The sequence below is a fragment of the Myotis brandtii genome, unplaced genomic scaffold, assembly GCF_000412655.1.
Source record: "Myotis brandtii unplaced genomic scaffold, ASM41265v1 scaffold312, whole genome shotgun sequence".
In the NCBI taxonomy this organism is placed as follows: Eukaryota; Metazoa; Chordata; class Mammalia; order Chiroptera; family Vespertilionidae; genus Myotis; species Myotis brandtii.
This window is the reverse complement of record NW_005361955.1, coordinates 2,679,343-2,690,655: the sequence shown is the minus strand read 5'-3', so window position 1 is coordinate 2,690,655 and position 11,313 is coordinate 2,679,343. Positions and strand designations below refer to the sequence as shown.

Sequence of the window (11,313 nt, the reverse complement as noted above, 5' to 3'; positions counted from 1 at the left end):
AAAAACAACCCACCATCATACTTCCTCATCATGAAAAACTGCTTCAGTTTAATCAGGTCCAGCACCTTTGAGCTGAGTCTTACCTGGGGAAATAGAGGCCTCTCTTCCTTAACTTTCTTCACACAGTCAGCTACAAGCCGCTTCATTGCTTTGGGGCAGTTCTTGTATAGCTTACTAAGGTCTGGGGAGGCATACCCTCGGCCCACCATGAAGATGATCTAAGGAAAAGAAAACAGTTGAGTGAATGGGTGATTAACACTGAAAGCAGCAACTTCCAATTCTCCAGCTGCACAGACTGGCAGGAGGCCCAGGAGCTTCCACAGCAAGTTGGGCCCTTTATTGGCAATGCACGTACCTGGTCTCGGTTGTTGATGTGGGAGTAAGGGAGCTCCCCTGTCATGAGCTCATACAGCACAATGCCGTAGGAGTAGACGTCGGACTGGAAGCTGAACGGGTTATTATCCTGCATTCGGATCACCTCGGGGGCCTACAGGGACAAAGTGGATTCCTCACCATCTGCACCCAGCACACCCGGGGCCAAACTATCCCTTCCATTGGGTATGGGAGTCCTGTCCTCTGTCTGCTATAGCTCTTCCCTAAAGGGCCCCCCTGACACCCTAAGGGGCTGGCTAATTTGAGCTCAAATCCTAGTCTCTGGGATCTAGCACTTCCTTTCACCTAACTCCTCCAAGCTCTATGCTTTAGCATGGTTCTCATCACCAGCTTCTTCCAGGAAACCCAAATTCACCCCAGGCTGTCTTGTCTGATACAGAAAGTGTCAATGAGGTGGCCTGGACTTTGGGGAAATGTGGAGAAACGCTTTAAATTTTGCACACAGACCTGCAAGGCACCCCTTCTTCCCTGTACCCTCCTAGTGAAGCCATGCCTCCTCACCATCCACAGGATAGAGCCGGTGGGTTGTTCAACCTGCTGAGAACCACTCCAGCGCGACTTCACTGTTGCCAAACCAAAATCTAAACAGTTGAGTGAATGGGTGATTAACACTGAAAGCAGCAACTTCCAATTCTCCAGCTGCACAGACTGGCAGGAGGCCCAGGAGCTTCCACAGCAAGTTGGGCCCTTTATTGGCAATGCACGTACCTGGTCTCGGTTGTTGATGTGGGAGTAAGGGAGCTCCCCTGTCATGAGCTCATACAGCACAATGCCGTAGGAGTAGACGTCGGACTGGAAGCTGAACGGGTTATTATCCTGCATTCGGATCACCTCGGGGGCCTACAGGGACAAAGTGGATTCCTCACCATCTGCACCCAGCACACCCGGGGCCAAACTATCCCTTCCATTGGGTATGGGAGTCCTGTCCTCTGTCTGCTATAGCTCTTCCCTAAAGGGCCCCCCTGACACCCTAAGGGGCTGGCTAATTTGAGCTCAAATCCTAGTCTCTGGGATCTAGCACTTCCTTTCACCTAACTCCTCCAAGCTCTATGCTTTAGCATGGTTCTCATCACCAGCTTCTTCCAGGAAACCCAAATTCACCCCAGGCTGTCTTGTCTGATACAGAAAGTGTCAATGAGGTGGCCTGGACTTTGGGGAAATGTGGAGAAACGCTTTAAATTTTGCACACAGACCTGCAAGGCACCCCTTCTTCCCTGTACCCTCCTAGTGAAGCCATGCCTCCTCACCATCCACAGGATAGAGCCGGTGGGTTGTTCAACCTGCTGAGAACCACTCCAGCGCGACTTCACTGTTGCCAAACCAAAATCTCCAATTTTTACCGTCAGGCCTTCATGGAGAAATATATCTCAATGCTTGTTAAGGACTCTGGTTTCAAAACACTGGTCAAGTTAATTTTGAAAAACTTACCAAAGTTCTTACTAGCACAGCATCTCTCCACCTCCCATCTGCCCCCAAGCCTGCTCTGCACTGGATTTGCTAGGGTTTCCAAAGTTTTAAAAAGTACTTTTGAAATGCCCCTTCCTCCAGGAGGCATGCAAAGAATGCTTGGAGTGCAAAATTATTTGGCTCCAGCCCAAAACAAGGCTGTTTAGCCCCTGCTGCTTCTCCCCATTTACACATCTAGGTGCCAGGTCCCTGGCCTGTGACCTTCCCACATAATGTAGGTGCCTGAAACTGCAAGACTTAAGACTGCAGGTGCGCCTCAGAGCTGTGCATGACCTGCTGATTTGTTACATTCGTTTCTCCCAGCATTCTGCCCTCAAATGGCACGTGGATAACAATATAGCAAATCACTCAATAAATACTGAATGTCCTAAGACATTTCTCATTAGAACAGGTAGCACCTGATGACTTCAAAATCAGAACCAAACTCACCTCATTTCTGGGTAGTCAGGCAGTTTAAGGCTGCCTAGTGATCTGCTGATGCCCAGTAATTCACACCACCTTAAGGTCTGGTATCTGCTTTCATGGCATAATGTATTGGTCCCCCAAAACCACTAAAAAGTATTCCATGCCTCATACATGTACCCCAAATAAGCCATGTCCCATAATCAAACTCAACACAACTGTCATGCCTGTCATGGCCAAGAAGCAGAACTACAGCTGTAATGTCACACTCCTTTCCAAGAGAAAAGGTGGGAGAGGGAGGGAGATGTGAAATTGTTACATTTCATGTCTGTAAGTGTGAAAAATGCCTTAATTCATTATTTCTACAAAAGCACATTAAACCTTAGAAAGGATAGAATTGATTCTAATAACCTCTAAGGAAACTATTTCTGTACATTTAAAACACAATTATAAGTAGTAATTCTGAAAATCTTACATTTGGCTTCATTTATGTTCTGACGAGATACACACTATCCACAAACTAGGGGGAGGAAACAAGACCAAAAAAGCCCCCCCCCCACCCAAGTTAAATTTGGTAATAAACAGCATAATAAAAAAACTAAACCTGTTTCACGCATAACCCAAACACATATCTCACTCTTGTGGAAATCTTTCCAAGGTCACTTTTTGCTGAGATAACTTCGAAATGAGAGTCTCCCTGTTTTCCTAAATTGACAACTAAGCAGTCAAACAACCACCAAAGGATACTGTTGGATTTCATGTCTCTGTGGATGATGTTCTTTGCATGCAAGTAGCTGTGAAGGGAAAACAGTGTAAGGGGCATGGCTAGAAAGCAGCTTCCAAATACTACTAAGAAGCAAACCACCTGAAGGCCTGGCTCCCAGGGGAGCTACGTTCGGGGATGGCCCTGCAATGGTCAGGCAGGGCCACGTCGTGCCTTATCCTGAAGTAAAGACTATAGCAAAATGGAGCGACTCTTTAAGCATCAATTTTAACCAAAAAGTAATTCTCACAACCAAAATGCCCCTTAACTGGTTAACAAATAAAATGCAGCAAATATCCATATAATGGAATATTATTCAGCCACAGAAAGGAATGAAGTACTGATATATACTATAATATGGATGAACCTCTCAAAAACATGCTCAGTGAAAGCAGCCAGACACAAAAGATCTCATGTTATATCTTGAAAATATTCTAAAATTAATAGTGATGGTTGCACAACTCTGAATATATTTTTTAAAAAGCACACATACTGAGTTGTACACTTTAAAGGGGTGAATTTGACGATATGTGAATATTTTTAATTTTTTCCTAAAAAGTAATTGTGCTAGTTATTTCCTAAAATGTAAGGTAGAAAATGAGCTTTTCTATAGCACTTACAAGCACAGCTTAGCTTAAGCTCCCAGCTATGTGGTGGTATGAGGAGTACACGCTCCTCCACATAAGGTACTTCAGAGGAAAAGTTTCAGAAGCACTGCTCTGGGCTAGCCAAGAATGGAAGGAATAAACACCTTTCACAAAGAAATGTGTCAAGCACAGAGACACAAATGGGTAGTATGTAATGGAGGCGCTGAGCATGACCTTTAAGCATTATCCTAAAAGTGACATCTGATGCCCACTCCCATAGCTGTAAGGCTGGGTGGCTGGACTTCGAGGGCAGTGGCTGAAAACGGAATCTGAGTCCCAACACAGCGGCCTCAGCTTGGACAAGGAACATGAAAGTGTCATTCCCATACCAGAGGCTTATTTTCAGCTGTGCCAAAATATCACAGAAATCACTTAACAGGATTTTCCTAATCCTGATTTAGGGACAAGTTGATGCTTGGACCTCAGACTTTGTAATCATCAGGCCATCTACTCACTCCATTCCCTGAGCCGTCTGCCGGGCAATGTCAATCAACTGGAACATCTGGAACTTGGTCTCTTGGACATGCAGGTGTTTGTAGAGGCTGCTACCCTCACACCATTGGGTCACAATCGCCAGATTGTCCTTCGTCATGTACCCCATAAAGAGCAGAATGTTCACGTGCCGTGTTTTGCTGAAGGAGGGAAGAGAGAAGGCTATGAACTGTCCCTTGTTTCAGATTCAGATCTACTCTGCTTCCTCACTGACAGCAAATCCTGTATGTTCTTGACACCACCCATGCTTACAATCTGGGTGGCTGGCAAAACAAACAATCCATTTGGTGTTCTGAGCTGTCAAAGGAGCCCACCAAGACTCACGATTCACCTCACTGCTGGCCTTGTTTGTAGAAAGGACATTATCATTGTGCATTCACGATTCTCCCCACAGGGGTTAGCAGGAGCCCTCATTGGTGGAATTCAACATCATCCAACTTATTGCTACAAGTCTAAATAGTGACTCAGAGATTTGAAAGCTGAAGGTTTGCCATCCAGAATTAGAAAACTTGGCCATAAGAAAGAGCTCATGAAAATAAATGTGAAATGGAACCTATTTCTCCCTACCTCAAACCAAAACTCAAGAAACAGAACCTGGGTTACTGAGTATAGTGTGCCCAGAGACCTAAAGCAATGGAGGGGTTCTGCTCATTCTATAGGTTTGACAACCACATAAGCGGAAAGGAAACCTTCCATTCCCTTTCACTTGAAAGGGAGGAGTTTGAACCACAGGCCTCCACAGTGAACTCTCACTAACCACCAGTCCCAGCCATAGACCCTCAGAGACAGGTCTACACCATGTAGGCCCACTTACTCCGTGGTTTGTGTACCACCACCAGTCCCCACCCTTGCCACTCCAGGGGGGCCAGACAGGCCAGCTTTCTACTCACCGCAGGACAGCCACCTCATTCCTGAAGGCCTGAAACTGCTCTGGTGTGGGGTCAACAACCTTTAGGATCTTTACTGCAACGTCTCCTGCAAATTAGTTTGTAGTTAGTATAATCAGTTGAATGATCTTACTGTATTTTTCATAGACCCTAGTTTTGAGATACAGTGAATCACTTATTCAAAAATCATATACCTAGAAAGATGGAATATGCAAAATTCTAAATTATTCAAGTGGCTGAAAAAAAAGTTACATAGGTTACACTACTATCCTTTAAATACCACCCCCACAAGCCCTGGCCGATTTGGCTCAGTGGATAGAGCATTGGCCTGCAGACTGAAGGGTCCCGGGATCAATTCTGGTCAAGGACACATGCCCGGGTTGCAGGCTCAATCCCCAGGGGGGAGCCTGCAGGAGGCAGCCAATCAATGATTCTCTTTCGTCATTGATGTTTCTCTCTCCCTTCCTCTCTGAAATCAATAAAAATATATTCATACATACATACATACCACCCCACAGGGTTGAACAGACTTGGTTTAAACTATTCCTAGGAAGCCTGGCTTCCTGAGGTAAGGGCATGTGTGACAGGTCACACAACCTGGGCCTGTGAGGATGACATCAGTGGGTGGACATGAATGGCCCAGCAGATACTGAATCTTTGGGGCCAGAAGCTGGTGCTAGGAAGGAGGCCATTTAGCAAGCAGTTGTTAAACTTAGCAGCCACATTTCAATGAGACCTCAGATGGTCCATTGTACAAATTCAAAGATATATATTGAAATTAAGCTCCTTTGCTTTCAATACCATTAAACAGAATTCCTAACCATTAATAGCGATTGCTTACTATATCCTTCCTGGCACAGTGTGTGTTTTCACAGGCATTATTTCATTTAATCCTCACAGTTGCCTTATGACATACATACTGTTATCCTCATTTTACAGAAAAAGTTTATAGCCACTAATCGAAGTGCTGGAATCAAGATAAGATAGAACTCCCAGTCTGACTCCAATGGCTACTTCTAACTATAATACTATCAAGTTACTGTTAATCATTATCAATCACTGTGAGCCTCTTTCTATTACCTTAGAAATATCCATGGATTATTTCTACTTTATATGTGCTACCAATTTAGAAGCCAATTTCAAAAATGCTTTTATGTTATATTTATCATAGAAATTATACTAAGTTACTTGAAGCCCTATTAGGACCTCGGATTTTCATGGCAAATGAATTTACTAACAGCCTTCTGGTGATCAAATAAAGTAGGAGTCAGTTGAATGGCACCTTGGAAGTGATAGTTCCTCCACTTATCAAGGACATCATATCCTTGCAACCTCTGTTGGAGCATTCCTTACTTCACTTTTGGGGAGCACCAACTGGTAGATAGTTCTTGCGACAGGTCCCAGCTGTTGCACTGTGATCTCTGGTTTTATCAACTAAAGTCCCCACTTAACAACAGCCTCCACACAGGCTTTCATCCAATTCACTGGCACAAGTGTTTACCAAGGGGCCGGGGCTGCCTGTGAAGTTGCTGCTGACCTGGGATGGGAGGTGCACACTATATTCAGAGCTGCCTTCTATCTAGGAAGATGGAGCTAGTAAACCATGAAGCCCCAACCTCAAGTTCCTTATGACTGAGTAGGATTGGCATAACTGCTCATCTTGGAGCATTTGAGCCAAGAAAGGTATGAGGAACAGGTAAGGTAAGGAGGGGAGGGGTGAGAGAAATATGAGCTGTGTTCAGAAAACTCTAGCATGGGATTTGGGCACCTGCAGGATAGGAGAGAAGCCAGGAAGGAGTCTGCTGCTACAAGAGCCCAGGTAAGATGCAGGCACAGTAGTGGCATGGGAATAGAAAGGAGGGGGTGGAGGCAAGAAGCCCTATGAAGGTAAAATGATCCATGTGGCAGCCAACTGAGTGGCAGGGCTAGGAGATGGCAGTGCTGCTGGCCCAGGCACTGGGCAGAGCTTTAAAGGGACAGGCCAGGGTGGGGTGCAGGAAGAAGGCTTGGGGAGATGCTGTATTGTTCCTCAGGACTTCCCTAGTTCATGAGCCCTTCCCTTTTTTACAGCTTTCCTCCAGACATGCTCCAGTTGCCACTAAACTCATCCCCAGTGGCACCAATTTTAGACCTAATCTGTAATGCAACCTTAGAGCTCAGAGGATTCACTGGGAGCCAAAGCTTGCTCACAGTGACTCACTTTCCTGGTAGTCAGCTGATCATCCTTCACCTCTAGCCTCCATTTTTTGGAAGAGTTAACAGGGATAATTAAAAGTTCTTATTTTCTTTGTTCCATCATCACAGCCCATTCAGATCCACCCATCTCTCTAAATTCTATTATCCAAAGATACATCACAACTCTGTGTGAGACCCACAATACCTGAGTCTTCATGCAAGTCATCAAACAGGGTCAAAGACAGTCCTATGGCCCCCACAGGGATGCATCTGCCAGCCAGCTTACAGTGAACAGTTACAATAACGAGACTCTATATGACCCCACTTCATTTACGTGTAAATATCCTAAGAATTTCCATGATAGGCAGTCAGTCTGCTAGGGACAATGGACAAGCATAGGAAAACGGAGTTCAACTCATATAAAGAACAGTTTTCCATCCCTAACCGGTTTGGCTCAGTGGATAGAGCGTCGGCCTGCAGACTCAAGGGTCCTGGGTTCGATTCCGGTCAAGGGCATGTACGTTGGCTGTGGGCACATCCCCAGTGGGGGGCATGCAGGAGGCAGCTGATCGATGTTTCTCTCTCATCGATGTTTCTGACTCTCTGTCCCTCTCCCTTCCTCTCTGTAAAGAATCAATAAAATATATTTTTTTTAAAAGAAAAAAAAAAACAGTTTTCCAAAAAACAAACAGTTTTCCACTTGGTAGGAACTGCCTAGAGTTGGAATGATTTCTCATGGGATTCTACAACCTCCATCCTCAGACCCCACTCCTATTAGCCTTTCCCCTCATTTTCTCTACTGAAGCCATCAAGGCCAGGTGAGTGGCCCACTTTGCACCTGCTGCTGCTGCTTTCCCAGGTACCTGCACCACCCTCAGGCTTCATACAAATGCCATTTCCTCAGCAGACTCCTTCCCTACCAATCTACAAAAACTGAACTGGGCCTGCCACTCCATACCTGCTTTCCTCCATTTTTCTGCTTAGCACTTATAATACACTATATACTTTACTTTACTTGGTTATTGTCCTCATCAGAATATAAACTCCATTAAGAGAGAGTTGAAAGAATTTTTATCTGTTTTGTTCACTGCTTCATTCCTAAGCCCCTAGAAGAATGCTTGGTATTAGAAGAATGCTCAGGAAGCATTGCAAAGGAATGAATTCTAAGATGCTACTGTAAGCTGTCTGTCTGAGGCTCTGGAGTGGAAGTGGGGACAGCCTCTGGTGGGTATACTGAGGACTTAGCTGTTCGCAGCCCAGGTTCAGAATCAGTTTCTGGCAGGTAAGTCAGGGCTCAGTGCCCAGCCTAAGGCCCCTAGGCCTTGCCTGGCCCCAAGTCTGTAGAATTAGGTCCCTGCTCAAATAGACTGCTCTCCAAACTATCCAAATACCTTTACAGCTGGCAATCTTCCAACATCTAAAGGATGGTACTTTATCACATTAGCAAGTAATATGAATGACAAAGGTAGTCAGCCTTTTTATGGAGGTTAGCTATATGAAGTAGTTAACCAGAACTTCTTACTTTCCCTTAATAGTAAAGTCAGAAGCAAATATAGTACAAATAAGTTAAGACCTGTTCCTATAGGTTGTGTTTTTAATGGGATGTTGATATCTCATTCGTCATTGGAGAAGAAGAGCTGTTATCATTGGTAAATTTGGAATGTTTTTAACCTTTTTAAACACCAATTCATTTCCCCATTGGGATTGTCTAAAACTTATACACACACCCTGATTTCTAGAACAGAATAGAACCAACAGCATTCCTCCTCTTCTTATTGACTCAGTGAAAGTTATAAACTTCAGTGTTAGGCTGAGATGGGGATCCCCAGACAAGGGTTATACCAGACTGCTTGCCTCACACTAAGTGGCCTAAGACGGTTCTCCAGTTGAGAGATCTGCTTGAGGGTTTTGCTGCCTCCTTCTCATGCTGTCAGTGATGGTCCCTGCCATCAGCCTACAGCCTCTATTGCTATCTTCATTCCCTTAAATGTGTTGTTTGTATTGAGCAGAGACTAACAAATCAGACCCCGACCTTATGCTTAAGAGGAGGCTCTGTACTTGAACCCCAGGGCCTCTTTACATAAAGTAAGTGAACTTTTAGTTCATGGATCCGAGGTCTCCATCTCAGCTGCTTTGAGACCCTTCTGTTTACTTTCACACCTGCTAGGCAGAATAAAAAATTTTCAAAAATCATCAAAATAGCTCTCACTAATAAATTGAATAAAATAATGTATACAGGAACCAGGAAAACAGTAACAAAGGGAGTGGCAGGGAGAGTACAGCACAAAACACTCAATCTAGAAATTATGGTTTCCTTGATACATTTTTCTTCTTTATTCAGAGATCATGGCTCGCTTTTTGAGAGGCTGACTTTTCAGACTTTAAAAAACTAGAATTTTATCGATCAGACTGTCAAACCTCAGAGGGAAGGTAGGGGAGGGAGGGGGTAAGGGGGAGAGATCAACCAAAGGACTTGTATGCATGCATATAGGCCTAACCAATGGACACAGACAACAGGGGGGTGAGGGCATGAGTCGGGGGTTTGGGGAGGGTAATGGGGGGATGAGGACGTAATACCTTAATAAAGAAATTTAAAAAATAATAAAAAATACAACTAGAATCTTAAAAGCATTAGACATTATCTACCTTCTAACAGACTTTATGGCAGTAACACTATAACAAATACATTTTATCACAGTCTAAAAGCTCACATGATTGAGAAAAAACACAAGCTCATAAGCAGTACTGTGGCAAATCTAACTAATGCTTTAAAAATTATGTGCTCAATCAGGACACTTAAATTGGGGCACAATTTACACTGCATCTATTGGCTTTTAGCAGATGCTTTAAAAAAATGTGGCATAAAAATGATTCAATGCTCCTAATGGAAGCATTAAAGCAATAGTCACTGCTCTAACTCCTGCAATTACTCTCAGCCTTGTCTCAGGTACAAGCACCTCTCTCCTTTCCTAAGGGGTCACTTAGACATTTGGGACATCCATCTGGATAATACTCTGCAAGAGTGTAATTTCTCAGAGACCCACAGGCAGGCCACTAGTATATTAGAGTTTTCCAAGGAAAAGGAATCATCCTACATGTAATTTACAAACGTTCACTCCTGTGCCAGTCCCTTAAAGGAGAAATTTGTCAGATGATTAGTTACAAGTGGCAAACTCATATTCGTGAACTTAAGGTTCAAGTAATATTGGAGGTGTTTCTTGGTTTTCAAAACCTTGAATTTTAATGCTCCATTCACGTGATGCTCTTAACCTCTCTCAATCTTTGCCCATTTACAAATAAAGATAATATGGGAGCATCCAAAGTAGAAATATAGGCATGTAGGCACTTTAGGTGTTTTTACTTTTTGTTTGCTTGCTTTGGTTTTTTTGCTTTTTAAAAATCTGAATTTATAAGAGATGTCTATTTAGGAACATGTAGTGTTTAAAAAGGCAATACTTATGATGTTAACATCCTAAAGCCAGAGTCATTAAAAACCTAACAGAAAATGCCAAGTATTTAGTTGCCAAATACACAAGCTGTGGCTATAGACATTGCAATAGTACATTTCCTTCCAAGAGAAAAAAGTGTTTCCATTAGAATAAGAATACTAACAACTCCACAGATTCAAGAAGTAAGCCTTTGAAAGCTTCCTTCCCTATTTGATTGGGATTCCCACAGCCAATCCTAGGGCAGAGCAAAGAGAAGCTGTTGCAGGAGGCTCCTGGCTCTCCTGTGCCCAGCTTTTTGACCAGGGGCATGATGGTTCCCCTCTCAGGACCTGTTTTCTTACATGTAAAATCTCTAAGGTGCTTTCCAGCTTTAAGTTTCTAGAATACATGCTCCCCTCATAGCAGCAGATTATTACTCATTTAAGAAGCTTCAAAGCATGTCCCTCATGCAGCCTGTATTTAATCCCATGCAATGAAAGCCTAATATGCAAATTGACCAAACAGCAGAATGACCAGTCGCTATGACGCGCACTGACCACCAGGGGGGTAGATGCCCAATGCGGGAGCTGCCTCCTGCCCACGGGCCCCAGGCCGGCCAAGGCAGGTGCCAGTGGGGGCCCCTCGATGGCTCGACCGGT

General features: G+C 44.1%; 1 protein-coding gene across 1 annotated transcript in view; it reads right to left on the bottom strand.

The window, feature by feature from the left end:
* The window catches only part of RAF1 (Raf-1 proto-oncogene, serine/threonine kinase), a 35,147-nt gene that overhangs the window by 1,264 nt on the left and 22,570 nt on the right, over positions 1–11,313 (bottom strand). The window contains 6 exon segments of the mRNA XM_005870039.2: positions 84–218; positions 1,102–1,233; positions 1,641–1,759; positions 3,010–3,056; positions 4,128–4,304; positions 5,055–5,139. Of these exon segments, the coding sequence (XP_005870101.1) occupies positions 84–218; positions 1,102–1,233; positions 1,641–1,759; positions 3,010–3,056; positions 4,128–4,304; positions 5,055–5,139 (695 nt within the window).